The following is a 21,288-nucleotide window of genomic DNA, read 5'->3' as shown; positions in this document are numbered from 1 at the left end:
GTCAGTCAGACAGACGAGAGTTAGCATTTTGATAGGTTTGATCATTTGACATTAAGTCATGGCTTAATGGTTAGAGAGTCAGGCTTGTAACTCAAAGGACATGGGTTCAAGTCTGGGGCTGTAATCAAATATTTAAGTGATAGTTTAAGAGTGCCACAAGATAAAGGTTTCCATAAGCCCATGAGCAAAGATGACAGTATGCAGGTCACATACTTCTAGGGCTTCATACATTAGCAGAGTACCACAGCCAGTGAGATGAATTGAGATGTTTTATAGACCTCTTTAGTGCTAATCAAATCAGGTCCAATCCCTGAACTATTGTCACTCAGGTAATGGTTTAGTTCTAGTGTTGTTCTTTGAACTGTCACTACAGAAGGCAGACCACAACATGCTGGTTTCATCAACACCCAACTCCCCAACTGAGCTTGATTTCTACCAAGGTTTTTTTTTTTTTTTCTTCTCTGTCACCAATGCAGTTTTGGTTACTTGCCACTGTGGCCTTTTGCTTGCAATTGCTGGCAATATTGTTGACTTGATTGCACAGATACTTTTTGAAGAGAACTGAACTGAGCTGGATGATAACATAACTGAATCAAGGAAGAACTTATGGAATTACATTTGTTTCAATAAAAATGAATGAAACTTTATAAAACTGAACCTAACTTTTTCAGAAACTATCAAAAATATGCCATTACAAAAGAAGAAAAACACAATGAAAATGGAAAAAAAAAATTACACAGTTGCACAAATGTAACAGGCTCTTCAAATATGCTTCATTCTTTGTTAATGTTTTTCAAAGATTAATTTTCGCTAATCGTGGATTCTGAATGCACTGCCACAGATTTCGCCTTTGCTTCACAGTTTTTCGTTTGGTGTTTTGACACAAACTTCTTCTGTGGGCGGGGTTAACAGTGGTCTACTCTGATTGGATAGTGAGCTTTTGATGGACAGGTGCTCTTTTCAAAACAAATCTTTGAAAAACATTAACAAAGAATGAAGCATATTTGAAGAGCCTGTTAAATTTGTGCGACCGAGTTCTTTTTTTCTTTTTTTTTTAGTGTGTTTTTCTTCTTTTGTAATGGCATATTTTTGATAATTTCTGAAAAAGTTAAGGTTCAGTTTTATAAAGTTACATTCATTATTATTGAACCAAATGTAATTCCATAAGAACTGACCTTAACTGAAAAATTGACTGTTTACAACTCTCTTCCTACATTACTGGCACACTATTTTCCTATTTAAGACTGTACAGCTGCTTTGACACAATCTGTCTTGTATAAAGCTCTATATCTCTGTATGCATGTGGACCAAAGCCACAGAAAAACTAAGAAAATCAGCTGGCTTAAAGGAACAATCCACCGTTTTTTGAAATAGGGCTTATTCACATTATTTCCTACATTTAGCTAGGTGGGCAAATGCATTTTTGTGTCAGTCCATGCATTGTTTTAGTTTGACTGGGTCGGCGTTAGCTTAGCTTAGCACAATGAATGGAATCCTTTGTTGCCAGCTAGCATGGCCTGAGTAAAAGTGATCAAAAAAAATAAAAAAACCCACCTAATTACTTCTTGTGGACTGCGTATTCACAACGAGTACAAATAGCGATCCAGATTAACACTAGGCGATTTCCTAGGCAGATATTGGCTTGGGACTATATTATGGGGAAGCACAGGCGAAGCACTGCTGCTTAGGCGAAGCACTGCTACTTCGGCGCAGAGATATCACGCAACACATGAAATCCCACGACTTCCGTCAACACCGGCGTGAATAGTAGCTGCCTGGCTATTTTCCTTACAGTACACGAATGGCGATGAACATGGCTGATTTTGAGAGAGACGAAGAGGGTGACTTCTCAGACAGTCAAGAACCAGAACCATACCTATTTGAACCAGAGTTTACAGAAGACGAGCTGCGTGCTTTGGAAATAGAACGACAGGAGGAGGAGGTTGCGTTCGCTCAACAGCCTGAGGACGTGAGGATGAGAGCCAACATGAACTGGTGGTGTGAATGTGGGGGAATATGCCAATCTATGCCGACGGAAATAGAGTGTCTTTGCTGTAGAGAGTGGGACATGTTTTTGCCATTGATGACCAGGCTCAACACGTCAGATCAAGATGAGCGTGCCCGAAGTTGTGTCACATCTACAGAGGATTTCACGGCGCTGATCCATTCTGCAGTACTCGATTTTTTTTTCCGGTGTGACAAAGTGAACTGGAAAAAACGCCCCACGCCGAATGGACCAAATGGACAGCTGTCCACAGAGTAAGTGATTATTTTAATCATGACGCATGTATAGATCGACCCATATTATACCTGTATTCACATAGAGTTGATGTTTTCATGTGTTGCGTGATATCTCTGCGCCGAAGTAGCAGTGCTTCGCCTGTGCTTCCCCATAATATAGTCCCAAGTCAATATCTGCCTAGGAAATCGCCTAGTGTTAATCTGGATCGCTATTTGTACTCGTTGTGAATACGCAGGCCACAAGAAGTAATTAGGTGGGTTTTTTTTTTTTTTTGATCACTTTTACTCAGGCCATGCTAGCTGGCAACAAAGGATTCCATTCATTGTGCTAAGCTAAGCTAACGCCGACCCAGTCAAACTAAAACAATGCATGCACTGACACAAAAATGCATTTGCCCACCTATCTAAATGTAGGAAATAATGTGAATAAGCCCTATTTCAAAAAACGGTGGAGTGTTCCTTTAAAAAGGACCATCTCATTATTCATTCTGCATTTGTGTTGACCTCATCAGGTCAGGTGCTTTTGCTAAAAGATCTCCTGGCAGGAATGTTGTACCAAAATGATGGCCATTAGTGGGTGGTGCTAAACTCAAAGGAAAATGTGATGCTTTTCTTAGAAGAGTGCAGCAATGTCAGCACTTGGAAATGCTTCCAGCGTCTTCAGTAAGAACCTTGTGCAGCACTTGGAGCAAGATGTCTTGTCTAAAAACCTGTAGAGCTAATGAGGGTTACTGGCTGCAGCAGTCACCAGTAGCACAGAAGATAAAAGAGGAAAAATATTGGTGATCAGAGCACTAACTTTGTGTTAGCAGACATTTAAAGGCTCGTTGCTTGAATTCAAAGCCCTTTGTCAATCTAGTCCAATTAGGTCTGTAATACCTGAAGAAAGCTATTCCCAATCTCACTGACAGTTTGACAAGCGCTGTATGCCTCTAGAAGTATGAGGCTATGAATCCTATGTGATTAATTAAGACTTGGAATAAATTAGAAAACAGCTGATAATTTACACATCTATATTCAACACCAGTTCATTTCAATGAGTTAATGTCATAAACCAAGTGTTTATCTCTTGGACAGACACTAGTCAGGATGTCTACATGGAAGAGAAGGAGGTGGAGGAGTTTGAGCCTAAAACGGACGAAACGTTCCTCGTCCAGCCGAAGCCCGTGTCCAGAGCAAAGCTAGAGTCGCGCACAGACTCCACACAGGTACAACATCTGTCCTCTTACCTGCTGATGTACGGCCAACCCAGCTGCGATATCTGGGTTTGACGATGAATTCAATCAGATCTTAAATGTTTCAGCAACAAATCGAGATGTTCAATCATGATGTCAATTTCCCAGCCAACACTGAATAATTCTAGTGGGATTTAAGAAAAGTACTTTAGATTCACAAGTACAAAGATGTCTGTGGTAAAGAGTCTTTCCCGTTTCGTTCGACAACAGAAATTACAGGCCTACCTCAACCTAAACTTAATCGAACTATTGTTTCGTATGTTCTAATAAAACCGAATGAAATGCTCTGGTTCATTTTCAGGGGAACAATCGAGAAAAGCCCTCAGGATTGATGTTTAGAGATGGGAAGAAGCGCATTGACTATATACTGGTCTATAAGAAATCCAGCCCTCAGGTGGAGAAGAGGTGCACATTTGAGAGGAACCTGCGGGCGGAAGGGTTAATGCTGGAGAAGGAGGTACAGAACACAATCTTTCACCAGATGACAGTGGTATTTTACCGGTCATTTGTTTGGATCGATTCTTTTGCCCGTAAGGAGAGCCTGTCCTCCAACAAAAAATGACCATATAGGTCATTTGTGCAAGTATTTATTACGACCTATATTTACATTTTAAGCGCCCTCTAGCGGGCGTAAAAATAATGACAGTCATCTGTTGTCATGAATTGACGTATAACGTCATTACCAATCAAAATGCACGTTTATTTAAATGCAATGTGTGGGCATTTTACACCGATCTCACAGTATCTCCTACATGTTTAACTACTCTAGGTGGCTTATTCGCTCGAATGACCACACCTAACCCCACCCCTAAACCTAACCCTCAGAAATCATGCTAAATTATGATTTCTTGATACATTTTCGTGCACATCTGTTCCCTGGGATCGAACCCATGATAGCATGATTACATATCAAGGAATAACGCAATAATCTACCAACTGAGCTACACGAAACGCAAACTAGATGGCAAATAAAAGAGTACAAAACATTAATATAAAAACGACCTTTTGCCGATAGGGGCGCAATTGTAGTAAACGCTCTGATGAGTCGTATTTCAGGGATTTGGACAAACGACCTATACGAGCGTATTGGTTGGAGGACAGGTTGAAATACTTATATATAAAATAAGTATTCTCAACTGAAACAAGTACAAAACCACTGTATTTGATATGTTACAACTCATGCTGATAAGTTTTAGAACAGACCTAATAATGTCAGTTGAGAGTCAAAAACTCAAGGAGTCTGCATTATTTAATTCTGTGTGGTTTTCTAAGGGAACTCTCAATGCTCTATATTGGTTGCTGAACACCTGAACTCTACTTTATCAAACCTACTTTACTTCTCCCAGATCTGTCACACCATTTTTATACTGTAGCACAACTCCAGCATTAGTCATTCTATTTTTTTACCCATACAGCTCTTTTGGAGGTGTGTTTGTAATGTCGAAACATACAGTACAAAGGTACAACCTTTTTCCAAGCTCGGTAACAACATCAGCTTTTTCTTAGCTCTGCTACTTTACACAGATCCAAATAAGTTTTGACACTTTTTCAGTAGGGTATCAATGAAGTTAGATGTTTAACAAATGGATGGCAAACTAAATATCACATGCTTTTATATGTTGGTTTATTAAGTTTGTATTATATTTACATCAATGTTCTCATTAAAAAAAGTCTCAGAATGTTGTTCCCACTAGTTACACTTGAAGAAATAACTAGTGGTTGTACGTATACTGATCATTTATTAGGAGCTAGTTTAAATAAAATGTAATTGTAATGTGGAATGAGTTTTCGTTGGGAGCATGCGTCTGTTTCAATAAAGGCATGTTGTACACAAAACTAGCTACTTTTCATATGATGCTGATTTTATTTTATCTTTAATATTTGAGATACATTGAATAGTTCTCATACTAAATAACATGAGATCAGACTTCTATGAGAACTTGATTATTGATGATTATTATTTAATTATTTTCTTTTATAATTGTATTACTTTTTCCGTTTAATGTAAATATCTATTGCTAAAAAAAATGTATTTAGACATTTTGAGTTGTAAAAATGGAATACATTACATGTAAACGGATACGCTTAAAAATATATATTTACATTTCATATACATTTTTTTTAATCAATCTGCTTAAAAACTCGCAATATTATAAAACCAAGATATGTGATTGATTATATGCCAATATTAAGTTGTTTTTCACTTTGACAGCCCTCACTAACAAACAGTGATATCCTGTTTGTGAAGATTCACGCGCCGTGGGACACGCTGTGTAAATATGCTGAGCAGATGAACATCAGAATGCCCTTCAGGTAGAGATCACTGTCACCATGCTCTACTACACTTCATACTGTACTGCACGTGCATGCGTTGTGACTGTATGATTTATATTTTTATAGGAAAAAGTGTTACTTCACAGACTGGAAGAAAAAAACGATGGGCAGGTAGGATACTACAGAGCTCTCACTGTTCTGTGTTTACACATACTTGGCTGATATTTAATTATTGCATTTTATTTGCATTCAAGTCAAAAGTTTCTCCGTTGCCTCCATTTAGTTCATTTTCTTCAAATTAAATTTGCGTCAGACTTTAGCTATAGAGTTAATTAGCCCAATATTTGTTTTACGTCTCAATGGACAAAATTACCTCTGAGTTAATCAAGATTGATTTAATTTACATCAGAAAAGAGTTTGATTTTAGAAGTGACTGAGAGAGTGAATTATTTTCCGGACTATAAGTCACACTTTTTTTCATAGTTTGGCTGGTCCTGCGACTTATAGTCAGGTGCGACTTGTTTATCAAAATTTATTTGACATGAACCGAGAGAAATGAACCAATAGAAAACATTACCCTCTAGAGCCGCAAGAGGGCGCTCTATGCTCTAGCGCCCTCTCGTGGTTGTAGACGGTAATGTTTTCTCTTGGTTCTTGGTTCTAAATAAATGCGACTTATAGTCCAGTGCGACTTATATACGTTTTTTTCCTCGTCATGACGTATTTTTGGACTGATGTGACTTATACTCAGGTGCCACTTATAGTCCGAAAATTACGGTAATATTTTTTTTTAGTCTGCTTGTTGGAGACTAAGTGTAATATCTAACTTTCGAGAAATGCTAATGTGAACGTATGTCCACAGTCGATTTCAGTTGAGATTTCGTCAGTTGAAGAGCTGGCTGCCCAGAAACCCCATGAAACTGGATAAAGAGGCGTTACCAGACCTGGAGGAAACCGACTGCTACACCGCCCCCTTCAGCAGGGCCAGAATGCACCAGTACGTCCCTCATCCATGACCTTGTTATAACCAAATCTCATGTCTTCTCAAAAAAACAAAAATTAATCAATGGCACCTTTTGCTTTCTGTGAATATGATACTGCAATTAAATAGCCATGGCTTCATATACATTTTCAGCCATGGTTTGCTAACTGAAGCTGAAACCACAATCCCACAACCTTCATCTACCCATGAGCTCGAGGGACTTATTGTGTCCACCGCAGGTTTTAGCCTCAGCTGACCCTTTCAGAGCAGATTTTCAAAGCACATGCTTGATGCACTTGAGCCTGATGACTGTTTGTGAATGTTTGAGTTACTGGTTGCTGACATCCACTTTACAGATCAGAGATCAGTGGAAATGTATGTCCTCACAAAGAACTGTGTCCTGGAGCAGTAGAGTTAGTTTTTGTTAAGTGGCTGCTGTTAGTAAGGCTTCATTTGAGGCCGACCACAGGTTTTGAATGCACAGAAATGTTAGTAGAGGGAAAGTAAGGTTTAACCTGACAAACAACTTGAAACACTCTCTGCTGATATATTTTCCAATGCACTGCAGTGATAAAAACAACCGAGTGAAACAGATAATGTTTTTGTATTTTTTTTCTCTCATAGTAGCAGAAAGGTGTATCTCATGAAACCTGTCAGAAATGTCATTATTATTTATGCTGTTATGGTAATTATAAATATTTGGAATTATGTTTTGCATTTTGTTTGACATTGTTCACATTTCCTAAATGTCGATTTTATTCGAGAGAAGGGAACTAGGTGAGTCCATATGATGATGCTATGAGGAACACCATTGTGTAAGTGCAGCTACTCCAATCTTAATTGGTGCTGCATCACTCGTGAAGTTTAATGGCAAACATCTTTATAGTATTCCTGCAGCCAGTGATGGGGGTAATGCTTTACAAGTTACGCATGTTACTAAGCGTTATCAGATTACTTTCCCTAAGTAATTAGTAAAGGAATGCATTACTTTTATTTTTACAAGAAAAGTTGCTTTTTATAAATAAATAAATTATGCAATCAGTTACTTTTTGTGGAGTAACACAATATTGTAATGCATTAATTTTAGTAATTTCCCCAACACTGCTCACAGAAAAGCAAGCTTCTGATAGGCTAAAGCAAGTCACTTAGGTATGGCAAGAGGATGCAGCATCTTACTACCTTCTCAGGGAACCATTGCTACAGTCCTAACCCAAGGTGTTCCCTTTTAAGGGAACTTGCACTGTGTCCAAATAATGACGCTATGAGGAACAAAATATATGAAAGTACCCCAGTTATATATTTGAAAGGTTCATAATTTGATTTCGGGAGTCCCCAATAAAAGGTTCACTTGCATGCACTTGCACTTGAATCATCTCTCATGAAAACAGTGTCACAGTGCAAAATATATTTTATAGGCAAATTCTATAAGGATATTTGGAATTCATTTGTCACCTTTGAAATATTGTCACCTTGGAATTATAATATTCTATCTGACATTTTTGTCAAAATGTTTTATATTATGTGACATCTTATTTACGTTAGGTGAGGTGTCTTTTGTTAGCTGTGTAAATTTTGGGCCTTTTTTTAGGAAACAAAAATGGTTTCTATCTACAGAAGTCTTTGTAATGCAAAAATTTGGAACTCAGTGTCTCAAAACTGCTCAGAAGGCAGAACCTTATAATAACAAGGCAGCAGTATCACCTGAAAATGTTCTTGACAGGTCCTGTGAGATTAATTTCATCCAGGAAGAAAGCCAATCTTTAATGAATGAATTTGTCTGTATGCTGAGACGGCTTTGAGCCACAAAATCTGCTCTGAGCTTTATGTGTTTGGTCAGCTGTGATCCTCTCTAATTTAATATTTACACTGTACTAAAGCTATGAGTACTGATCTCTAGGCTGCTTTGATGTATTTATATTTACTGTATTCAGTTTAATGCATGCTTTAATACATGCAACTTATACAACAAATTTCTGTATTAAACAATGTACTTTGCTTTCTTGAAGTTTTACCATCAACAACAGAGAGACGTTTTTCTCAAACTCAACCAGAAGCAGGATAGTACATCATGTACTGCAGCGCACAAAGTACGAGGACGGGAAGTCTAAGATGGGTAAGAAGAAGCTAAACCCTTCCAAACACCTTCATCAAATGTGTCACACACACTCCTTTCTCACTCCGCAGTCACTAACATCTATCTTTATCACATACACAAAGATATATCATATCTCTGACTCATTATTAATACCATTTCTCTTTCTCATACCTTTCTTTTATATATGATCTTTTTTTAAGTAATGGTTATTAAGAAGCTTAAGAATCTTTTTTTTTTTTTTTTTGAAAAATGTTAATTTAGAACTGAAATAAATAAAATGAAACACAAAAATACAGAAAATAAAACTGAAATGAAAATCAAATTAACACCATATAGGGGAAAAACTGATTATAAAGGACAAAAGCGCACAACAAAATTTATAAAACACACTAAAATTAAAAAAGAAAACTGAAGAAATAAGTCAAAATATTTAGTCAAGTTGCCTTTACATTTAAGAGTTAAGAGTATGTAAATCATATAATACTGCTGTTTTCATGAAATTCACCCATTGTCAATACATTTCTGAATAGTTTTCAATACATATTTGAAGAGATGTGATATAGTTTTATCTGCAACAACCTACTATATCCCTCTGACCTTTTTAACTGAATGCCTCTAATCTCTCTGCTAGTCCTCTCATTTTATTATCACACTTATGCACTTCTTATTTGGCTTTCTTGTCTGCTTGCTCTTGTGGTTTTCTGCTGATTAAAGCTGGCCTTGCAATTGGGATTTACATGTTAATAAATGAATAGCAGTGACCGCCCACTCGCTCAGACCGGATCAGATAGGGAGAAGAAATCTCAATCCCCCATAAATCCCTGCACTCAATCATGCCACTGCAGCTCAGCTCAATGTCCTACTAGTGAACTCAAAACATCTGCAGAAGATGAAACCTAACTGTAAAACTGTGAGTTTTTATCAAATAGCTCCTCTGTTACAGTCAATAATGCATCTGTGGTAGTTGACCTGAGGCTCTCAAGCCTTAAAGGAATGTTCTGGGTTAAATAGTAGCTGTGTTTGTGGCATAATGTCAGAAATAATGTAAAATTTGCAATAAAAGTAACCTTTTTCTGTGTAAATCCCAATCCAGGCTCATTGGAAATATGTGACTCTGCCTCTACTTGCCTCAATATTTCTGTGAAACCTGAAATATATTGATCTAGGTACATCTTGCTGCACTTTTCAGGTGACATATAAACAGCAAACACAATAAGTAAATATATTTTTTTCTCCATTGCTGATGCAGATTAACATAAAAACTCAGTTTTGTGAAAAAAAAAATAATAATGATAATAAAATATATAAATAAATAAATAATGTGTACAAAATGGATGCTAAATAACATTTTAGTGTTTGTAGCACGTAGCATGTTTCACAGCAAGTTTTAAAGTGAAATGTCTATTTCAACTGGAAACTGCAGTAAGATTTATAAATACTGCAAGTACAAGTCATGTATTTCCCTTTCTGTGTGATGCCTCATTTTCCTAGAAAATTAGAACAAAACAAAAATTACCAAAAGGAAAAACTTAGGCAGAAGTCATAGTTGATAAATGATTAATTGTGAGAATTGGACCTTAAAATAAAATATCACTATATATTTATTTTTTGGGGTGAACTGTCCCTTTAAAACAAGTACAGCGTTTTTTGTTGTTGTTGTTGTTGTTGATTTTAGTTTTTTTTTTTGTCTAAAGATCAACAGAAACTGAGAGTTGGAAAGCTTATGAATATTTCAACCAAAGATGAACAATCTGTCATCATTTTCTCACTCACGTTTTTCCAAATGAGGTCGCTCTTTTCCATGCATCATGCAAAGAATTGGAACTGAAGCTTTTTCAAAGAACAAAACCTTAAATAAATAATAAATAAAGCTTTAAAAAAAAAACTCAAACCCCCAAGAAAATATAAAAAACATGGTTAATTTAACTTTCCTATAACATTTTTCACATTGCAAAATGATTAAATCAAGAACAATTCTACTCTGCAAAGAGAAAAATACACTTTTACACAGTTGGCATAAATATAAAATAACATCACTGCCTGTCTCCATTATAAGAGTTAAATAAAATGATTCTGGAACAACATAGTGAATGATAATATAATTTTGGAAGAACTATTCCTAGGTCCCTTGTCAAAAAGTAGTCTCGCGTCACACTGAAGGTCTGGAATTCATGGCAGCTTTCGTTGGTCAAGACCCGCCCATGAGGCCGTTTGACCGACACGTTCAGCAACCAATCACAGTTTGTTTCATTCATCGTCACATTTTGAGGTGTGGAGATTTCAACACAGTAAGGTCTCGGATGTATTTTAAAGATTCTATGCCGCAAACTTTAAATATTTCACATACTTTTGAAAATCCAGCGTTTGATTGATCCTGATAAGCGCTGTTCGTCACAGTTGTAAACACGACGGCTTTCTTCTTTCGTGAGGGGGTTTGGCGCCACATTATCTTTGTTTCCAGGCAGAACATTAAAGAACATGACACACACGTCTCTCACTGGAAACCCTGTAGAATTCATCCAATCTGATAACAACTTCGACATTTCCTGAAGCGTTTCCACTTTTGTGTCCCATATGCATCAGACATTTAGCTAACATTGCTTGAAAAAGGTGGTGTACAAATGGTCCCTTTAGTGAACAGTGAGTCAGGTTTCTTCAGCCACTACTTCCTTGTTCGCTCTCATGCGAAGGCCATTCAGAATGTTAACTTTGAAACAGATCCTTGGGCAAATATGCAACAAGGACTAGTTCACTGTCTGTAGATAAGAAAGACACACACTTTCACTTTCAAAAAGCACCCCCATCACAGATCACACTTTTACGAAATGTAGGCACACAGCTCTTCTCCCTCTAAGACGAAAGGGAATCCGCATCTTGAATTAGCTCAGTGACTGGCTGGTGCTAGCTGGATCAGAATGGGAACTTATTACTCACAAGTCGTGGTTGCTCAGCCATCTGGAGCGTCTTTTGCTGAGATTCAATTCAGCCAAGAGTTTTCTGACTCCCAGATGGCGAGTGTCCCCTCCAATATTGGCTCAAAAATCATGTTCCATCCCATGCTTGTTGCTTGGGCCAGTGTTTTATCAGGGTAACCCATCGCTGTGTCAGAGCTGTTGCCCCCTGGACAACTCCTCACCTTTTCCTATCAAGCGTGCAGTTAACAATAACAACTGTGTCAAAGCAGCTTCACAGTATTAAAGGGGTCATATGACGTTGCTTCAAAGAACATTATTTTGCGTATTTTTGTAATGCAATGTGTTTATGCGGTTTAAGTAAAATAAAAACACATTGTTTTCCACATAATGTACATATTTGTAGCTGGATGTTTTGACGTTTGCGTACAAAGTGTTGGCATCGATCAGAAGCAATATTTGCACCACTCAAGCGCTGAACTGACCCTCGTTCGTAAGGCAGTCGAGTCCGGTGTAAAATGTTAGCACAGATTTATAGGACTTTTTCCTTCACAAGTAAAAGTTAACCACCATGTCCTCAGCGGTCTGTGGAGACTCCTATGTTTGTTTGATCCCAACACACAACACATTGTACCTCCAGCAGCTACAGCAAGAGAACAGTAATGACGACCCCTGTTTCTTTCTTTATTTTAAATGTCTGGATTAGACCAAGAAGTGCTTTGGACTGTTTTGTGAGATTCATCCATTTAGTGTGTTGTAAATGTTTTAATAATTACATACAGTATTGAAACAGAAATAGACAAGATGAGTTAAATGTTTTATATTACACTGATATTTCAGCATTAGTTTTTCTTCTGTTTTCATGTGAATGTTTTTGCACTTTAAACAAACTGGGACATTAACACCTGCAACCTGCCAAAGAGGATATTTTGCCATATTAGCCAGCCTTTAATGGACTATAGAAAATATTTAAGTGACAGATATATTTTATAATTCCATATTGATGACTAAATAAAACAATTCATGAACTATTTTCTTTTGAACTATTGCCTCTAATAAACAATATAAAATCTCAGTGTTCTCCACTGTTACAGGAGCTACAGAAATACCGGAGTTGTGTTGTTACTTTTTTATTGCTGTTTTATTGTCCGCTTGGGACTAACTTGGTATTTTGCATATTCCTCATAAAAATACCTTTAACTAAATAAATTTATCTTGACAATTTGAGCCCTTTTCCATCAGTTTTCTCCTACAGCTATTCGATATAGGCTTAATCCATTTGCTGAAGCTCACACTATCCAGGCACTCACTTGCACCCACATATTGAAAAGGCAAGCTCCACCACTTTTATTGAAAATGATTTGTGTTCTCAGTCATTATTTTCCCGAGCATCTCCCCTTGCTGTACTTTCGTCTCTGCCGTCAGCAGGCCAGTTTCACTTCTGCTGTTATCTGTTTGTAAATGAGTCTCCTGTCAGAAGCCAAACATGTACGAGGATGGATGTCATGTTAGCCGCAAGTTAATCAAGCAGTAAAATCACAAAATAAATGCAGTCAGACGCACCCCACTAGAGCTAATTGAAAAGCAGTGTGATTTTATTTCTTAACATATATTAACTGTGCCAAAACATGAATAGTGTAATTTTATTTATTTATTTATTTTGTGCTGCATTTGCAATACTTCAAACATCATACAGTATTTCAGAATATACGACCTGTGTAAACGATGCATTTATAACACTGTATATATATATATGTATGTATATGGGTAATAGAAAGTTAACTGAGGCCCTTCCTATAAATATGTAGTGCACTTTATTAAAATTTAATACATAAGTTACTTGACTGGTTAGAAGAATTGGGCATTCACTAGTCGCTCTGGTTGATTTCGCAACCTCATCCTAACTAACCCATCTGTTTCTGGAGTCAAAATGTGTGTTGTGTACAATTAGAAAATTTGAAACATCCCACGATGTATCTTTATGGATTTTGTTGTGTTGCATTTTTTCATTATTTTCTGTTATTTCCTTCCATTTGTGGTGTCTGGGATGATGGTCAATGTTTAATGTGAAATAATATGTTGTGTTAATGAAAGTTTCTTTAAAAAAAGGTTAGAAGATGCTTGTTTTATTCAGTTTCCATCTATTTTGTAGGTATTAATCGCTTACTTGGTAACAGCACATATGAGGCAGCGTTTCCTCCACATGAGGTAAAATTCTTGAAATTTATTTTTTTTACCTCGATTGTTTTGTTATTGATGAAGTGTTTGTGTGCGATATGGAAAACTTTGCTTTTGTATTTCTAGGGAAGTTATAAAAGCAGACATCCGATTAAAACCCATGGGGCTCAAAACCATAGACACCTTCTGTACGAGAGATGGGCGCGCTGGGGGATCTGGTACAAATACCAGCCTCTAGACCTCATACGGTAAACACACTCACAGCAGTAAAGAAAAAAAACTGTTCAAGTTCAAGTCTGCTTTATTGTCAATTTTTCCACATGTACAGAACAGAGAATTGAAATTGTGTTACTCTCAGACCCCCGGTGCATACAGATATCATTAACATTAAATCCTAAACATCTAGATCAAAATATAAAATCTATACAACTATACAATAAGGGAATGTTAAAAAAGACATATAATAAAATTAAATATAAAGTTAAATAAAGCAGCGCAAGGCAAATGACAGATATAGTGCAAATCGATGAAGTGAACAACAGTGCAGATAAAAGATTATTTAGGGCAAAAACAAAAGCTTATTAAGACTGATTAAAGTGACAAAGGGCTCAAGAGCAGTTATTTTATTTAACTGACTGATGAGGTAGTAGTGGAATTACATCAGTTCCATGGAGAATGAGGTAGTGAGCAGACCAATGCTGCACAGAGTGACTGGTGCATGTCATCGTATATTAGTGTGTGTGTGTGGGGGGGGGGGGGGGGCAGTGATGCCTAGGGCAGAAGGGGGGGGAGTTCAGCTTCCTGACAGCCTGGTAGATGAAGCTGTCCTTCAGTCTGCTGGTCCTGGCCTGGCCTTTTATATAATATAACACAGTATATATAATATAGAAGTGTCTGGACACTTTTGGACACATTGGTTCATATTCAGTTATGCACTAATATCTATTTGGTGATTGAGAAATTACCCCCTGAAAAATATAATTTAACATGATTATTGTGTTAGATGAGAAAAGCATTGGAAAGCATTACAAAATTAGCTTTAGAAAGAAATGTTTGAATCAATATTGCATAAATATTGATAATAAATGGGTATTACTCTTTTTAAACCAATATTGAAATATGAAACTAAATCTGCCAGTAGGCACAAAACACAACTGTGATGATCTGAGCCAGATATTTACAATGCTTTACTGTGCATATGATTTTTTACATTAATTTTGAAAACACAATTAAGTGCCTTGTGAATAAAGCCTTAGAGCCTAGTCTTCATAAAAGCTTTCAGTCTGTTTGTTTGAGGCTTTCTCAAAAGCTCTTGGAGACTAGAAAGGCAGTCAAATCCTGAAAGGAAATATTTGCTGTGTGAGAACAGTTAATCACTAACTCATTCATATGTGCAGGACTGTAATGGTGTGGCTGACCGCGTCTTTCTTGTGCAAATCTCTGCTGTAGACAAACAGAGCGAGAGAAAATGCAGTCTCAGGCTCATAACATATGTATACTGAAGCTGAATTAGATCACTCAGCTCTTAAAGTGGAGACAGAAAAATAATTGCGATGGTGATCTGCAGACTCAGCATCTCTCTGAGAGTAAGGTCACCCTCCATTTTCAGAATGAGGTAACCGTCCAGACCTGGTATGTTTTAAGTGAATGGATGTTCCTGTTTTAGTCACCTTGAGTCTTTCCTGCTGTTAATCTACATTATGTATCTATCCTATGTATCTGGTGCATATAGGGTCACTGTGTGTGTGTGTGTGTGTGTGTGTGTGTGCTCTTGTTTTTGTATCATATCAGGACACAACTCTGTATAATGACATGGGTATGACACAGGTATTACAAGGAGAGGGTGACTTATGAGGACATAACCCATGTCCCCATTTTTCAAAACGCTTTTAAATCATACAGAATGAGGTTTTTTGAGAAAGTAAAAATGCACAAAGTTTCCTGTGAGGGTTAGGGTTAGGTGTAGGGTTGGTGTAGGGCCATAGAATATACAGTTTCTACATTATAAAAACCATTACACCTATGGGATGAACACACTTTTCACAAAAACAAATGTGTATGTGTTTGTGTGTGAGTGTCCATATATTCATTCATTAAAGACACTTTTACAATGCAATGATTTAAATAAAGTTTGCTTAGATTGGCTAAGAGTATCTATTTTGCCCACGCGGACAAGTTGACATCAGCAGAAAAGAAATCCAAAGTTCTGTCATGAAACTCTAGATGGCACAGTCTGATAGGTCTAATGCAATCTGACTTAATGACATCATCACATGGCACAGAGGATTGGTTGTTTTTGCATTAGCAGCCAATGAGCTCGCTGCTCAACACTTTACTCGGGTAGTGCTTGAAGTAGCAGTTGCACTGGACACTTTGAGACACTTATTTAGAACTACAAAAAATAATCTAATTTATAACACATGCTGGTTTCTACTAAATAATGACATAATCTAGTCACTATGAACATTGGATAGTAGAATATTTACAGTGGAGGCCGAAATTGCTAGAACACCTGACAGATCTGAAAATATTGACCTTTTTTGCCTCCAAAACATGTTTTCCTTTGAATATACAGTAATGTGAATCAAAATTATTAGCTGCTATAAATATGAATAGAGCCCCAATAAATGTCTTTTCTTGCTGATGTTTCATAGGCGGTACTTCGGGGAGAAGATTGGGTTGTATTTTGCCTGGTTGGGCTGGTATACAGGTATGCTGATCCCTGCTGCGCTAGTCGGCCTCTTCGTCTTCCTCTATGGGCTTTTCACCATGGACTCCAGCCAAGTAAGGTTAGTCCCTGCAGGTATGTTTTGTTATTTCAGAATAACCCCCAGTATGCCTGGACCAGTAGTCCATATGTCAAAGTTTACCTGTAATGATGCCATTTTCATTCACCAGTGTCCATTGTTTCCCCAATAAAGCACTGATTCAGATACATTTTTCTGTTGTGTTTCAGTAAAGAGATATGTGAGGCCAACACCACCATCATGTGCCCCATGTGTGAAGGCAACTGCAGCTCTTGGACTCTGAGCGACAGCTGTGTCTATGCAAAGGTACCGTACATCCACCTTCTACTGGAATAAACAACATAAGATCCCTTAGGCAATTTGAGAAGATAAGTAAAAGTGACAGATTTTTTATGTTTTGGTTTAATATAAGCCAGCCACTCAAGTGGTCCTCCTCAAACACAGTGTGCCACCTCGATTTTTGATCCCGATAATGTCATCGATTCAGTTTACTTCTGCCATTTTGTGTCTTGGCATCTGTCCTTGTCATAAAATCATAATTATGAATGATAATGGAAATGTGGGAACATGAAAATTCAAAGGTCAAGAAAACAATACATCTTGGTTTTGTGTTTCGATAAATAAAGATTCTTTTCCTGTAGACATTTTAATCCAAATACAATTTGTTTTGCTGAAAAGTTGTTTCACTTCGATGTTTTAGTCTAAAGACATGGTTTGCATTTGATTACAGAATGACTGTTTTTTATTTTTTATTCTAGACTCATTAGGAAAGAATGTTTTGTCTGAAGTCAAAGACATTCATGTGTTTTAAATTACTTTGGTCAGACAGATTGCCTAGGCTGTGCAGGCAGTTAAAGGACAAAAACAAATGGTGGTGACATGCCTGAGAGAGGCTAAGATCTGAATAAAACATACACAATTGGTTCCTGGCCAGAGGAGTGTTATTGCTTAAAGATTGCTCTTTCATAGCTCAAAAGACAATGTTGTCAGTTCTTTCTTGGCAACCCACTACTGTCATGAGTCTGGAAGCTACTGTCCTTAAACCTTCAGCAATGTGTTCCTACTGGTCCCACCCACATCCAGAGAAACATCTGCGTCCTACGTTGGGAAAATCTTTAACTCTGAGGATTATTTTTATGACCCACAAGTGATTTAATATCTGCCTGCTACTCTTCTGCTTTCAAAAACATCTGTTACGGTTCTTCAAACTCGCTTCAAAATTCACTCAACAGGAGTTCTGCTGAAAAAATCCCCATACAAGTCTTACCTTATCCAAAAGGATTAAATGTCAAATACTCTTTCCTACTTTCTACTCTAAAGGTATACCACAATGGAGAGTCATTTGACATGTCAATTCAAGTCCTTTGCATCCTACTACTGGAGTTTGGTGTCCACCAACTCTTTCTTTTCTCATATCACCTGCTTCTTAAGGAAGATCATAATGCAGTCTCAGAAGAAGTTTATTAACATTATTCTGTCAATCATGTTTTAATGGTACAGTATATAAGCAGTAGTATTGCTTATTTCTCTCCCCTGATATTTTTTCAGCATCCCACCTCCTCCCTATCTCCACCTATAGGCCCACATTTATAACTCTATAGTCCTATATAGTCTTTAACTAATGGGGGATATCTATAAGTTATGGAAAGCACACTATCTTATAACCCTTTTTGCCAAAGCTGCTTATGTTTATCTCAAGAGAATTTGGGAAACTTTATTGCAAACTCCTTGCACTGAACTCTGGGGTCTCTTCCTGAGGTCTCTTGTACTACATGCATTTCTTAATTATTAACTGTGTCAATGAGTAAATGTTTTCGTTGTCAGAAACACCATACATTCAATGAAGTCTTGTGAGTGTTGTGATATCTTTGGGCTTTTCTGAATTATGTAGCTGGCAAAGTTTTTGTGAGTAGGTGGTCATTCTGTGCTAATGCTTTCTTTCGCTTCACTGATGCAAATTAATATCAGAATGAATACTCCTTAAAGCCCAAAGAGCTGGATATTCTCATATTTAAATCTTTTTCATTCTTTGCTTGGGGTAAAAGTAAGTTTGAAACACATGAGTATTGTATACTGTTAGAAACCATCCCGAAGCTGCCCACGCTGCTGGGAGCACGTTTGGGTGAATGTGTAATAATGTACTGCACATTTTCCTGTCAATAACAAAATAAACATCCAAACAAAATTATAAAGATATTGATATGTTTGCACACGTTCTGCAATTTGGCACTTATTTTAAGTCACATTTCTTATTTACATACAGTATGTGACCCTGGACCACAAAACCAGTCATATGGTTCCTTTCTCTTTTTTTATTTATTGAGGTTTCTATATCATCTGAAAGCTGAATAAATAAGCTTTCCACTGATGTATGGTTTGTTAGGATAGAACAATACTGTGACTGAGATACAACTATGTGGGAGTTCGTTCAGTGTCGTGACATCATGACGCAGCATATATAGTTCCCTTGGAAGGGAACATATTGGGCTATGAATATTACCCTGGTTGCAATTTTAAAGTTGCCATTTTCTACAAATATGTTTGATATTATTATTCTTTTCTTTTTTTTATGGGTACTATTTGTAATTTTAAAAAAGCATGAACTTGCACCACTAACTCCTCACCTAAACCTAACCATTAGGTAGTTTCACTAGTACATTTACATATTTGGCAGTTGCTTTTACGCTCTCAAATGCATTGCCTCTTTTTTGTCCACCAGGTGACCTATCTTTTTGACAATGGAGGCACAGTCTTCTTTGCTATCTTCATGGCAATATGGGGTGAGTCTGAATCTTTTAAATCAGTTAAATCAGTACAAATTAAGTAATTATAAAAGAGGCTTCTTTCAGTGGACAAGGACAGAATGAGAATCTAACAGTCTGTGGTCTGCTATAATAGGATTGACTCAAAAGCCCAAGAGAAGGAGCTGTAATCAATCACAGCTTTGTCCCACATTACAAAAAATGATCCAATCAGGTCACAGTAGACCTCACTTATAACCCAAACATTTAAACATTTCAAAAGTGCTTAAACTTCACTTTACTCTTCTGAACACTAAGAGGGAGGGAAATAGATAAGTGTTTTAGGATCACTAGCAGCGGTCACAGGTGAGTAAGTGCTTGATAATTGTGGGTACATTATAAAGTCTAATTGACTGGCTGAAGCCAAAGAAACACTTAACCTGGAGTGAATTAAGAGGAAAGTAATGTGAGCAGGAGACTCTACGGCTGGTTCTCTGGGGGATTTATAGGGCTGTAGATGTTTACCTTCAGTTGTGCTATATTAAACCGAAGTACAATAGCTAGCTACAAATATGCTGGCTGTATCACTAGCTCAGAAAATTCTTCACAAATGTTGCTCCACCCTAACAACAGCTGACCTGAAAGAACTGCCAAACTATGAAAGTTTACTAATTGTTTAGTCAACTTTTTGAAAGTTTGCTAATTGTGCTGTAGAAGGAAATTGAAATAGAATGTGTTTGCATTAACAAACTTGATATACTTCTTTTCATAGTCATATACTGTGCAGGGTTTTTCAGATGCCGAACCACACTAAAGTTATGAAGCTAGAATAAAATGTTTTTGTTAACAAGCAGATACCTGTTCATTCTTTGGATGTTTTGGATGTTCAGATATTCATATAACAAAATATATACAAATTAAAACCTAAATAGGGACTTAGTAGTGTATTTACATTTTGATTAAGTATACTGTATGTATAGATTAAATTATTAAGTCAAGTCAAGTCACCTATATTAATATAGCGTTTTAAACAAAATACATTGCGTCAAAACAACTGAACAACATTCATTAGGAAAACTATAATGCAAAATGATAGTTAAAGGCAGTTCATCATTGAATTCAGTTATGTCATCTCTGTTCAGTTTAACCCCTTACTAGTAACCCCCCTTTTTTGGCATGGAGACCGAAATTACATACCCAAAATAAAAAGGTTTCTGCTCATGATTCTTTCTGACTAGATACATAATCAACCTTTGTTCACAAAGCTGACACTTTAAAGTTTACTGTTCAGGAATCAGAATCACTCAGACTGTTATGATAATAGAGATATATAAGCTCAAACATAAAAACAAAAATAAAAATATTAAAAACATATGTTTTAAATGTTTTTAAAAAAATTTTGATGTAGGAAATGAGTTTGAAAACACAGTGTAGCTAAGGCCACAAGTCTTCCAAGACTTCATAAAAAATTTCATAATCGAATCTGTAAAACTGTGAATTTTATGAAATATTTTCTAAGGCCATGTCATGTGTGTTTTTAGAGAAGGCTAATCAGATTGATTTATGGCCCTTGTCATCTCTGTAAGATCTCACATGTAAACTCTTCTGTGTATTTTGTGTATGTTTCACTGTTGAAAACTGCCTGAATCATGATTGTATTGTTCTCACCAAACGGTTCTTTCACACCTCCGCCAAGTATGACACATTATCCGCATTATTCTTTTATCATTATTCTTTTGTTTTTATTCCACCTTTATTAGCCTTGATTGTGGTTTTTCAGGCTTTACAAAGCAACAAAGCAGCGATCTCACTTCAGTCTCTCTTTGCATTTAGCCCTTATTTATCAAAAGTCTTACTATAAAAATACAACAAAACATTTTCTT

At 36.8% G+C, this 21,288-nt stretch overlaps 1 protein-coding gene across 3 annotated transcripts in view; it reads left to right on the top strand.

Moving 5' to 3' along the window:
• The window catches only part of LOC128014344 (anoctamin-3-like), a 58,687-nt gene that overhangs the window by 13,956 nt on the left and 23,443 nt on the right, over positions 1–21,288 (top strand). For all 3 annotated transcript variants that reach the window (XM_052597846.1, XM_052597844.1, XM_052597845.1), the window contains exons 3-13: positions 3,319–3,449; positions 3,778–3,933; positions 5,689–5,789; positions 5,877–5,921; positions 6,613–6,747; positions 8,739–8,845; positions 13,892–13,947; positions 14,044–14,165; positions 16,572–16,706; positions 16,874–16,970; positions 19,384–19,444. In XM_052597846.1, coding sequence (XP_052453806.1) covers positions 3,319–3,449; positions 3,778–3,933; positions 5,689–5,789; positions 5,877–5,921; positions 6,613–6,747; positions 8,739–8,845; positions 13,892–13,947; positions 14,044–14,165; positions 16,572–16,706; positions 16,874–16,970; positions 19,384–19,444 — 1,146 coding nt within the window. The remainder of the gene's footprint in view (positions 1–3,318; positions 3,450–3,777; positions 3,934–5,688; positions 5,790–5,876; positions 5,922–6,612; positions 6,748–8,738; positions 8,846–13,891; positions 13,948–14,043; positions 14,166–16,571; positions 16,707–16,873; positions 16,971–19,383; positions 19,445–21,288) is intronic.

The sequence above is a fragment of the Carassius gibelio genome, chromosome B25, assembly GCF_023724105.1.
Source record: "Carassius gibelio isolate Cgi1373 ecotype wild population from Czech Republic chromosome B25, carGib1.2-hapl.c, whole genome shotgun sequence".
Lineage (NCBI taxonomy): Eukaryota > Metazoa > Chordata > Actinopteri > Cypriniformes > Cyprinidae > Carassius > Carassius gibelio.
The sequence above is the reverse complement of the archived record's forward strand: the minus strand, read 5'-3'. Positions and strand labels throughout refer to the sequence as shown.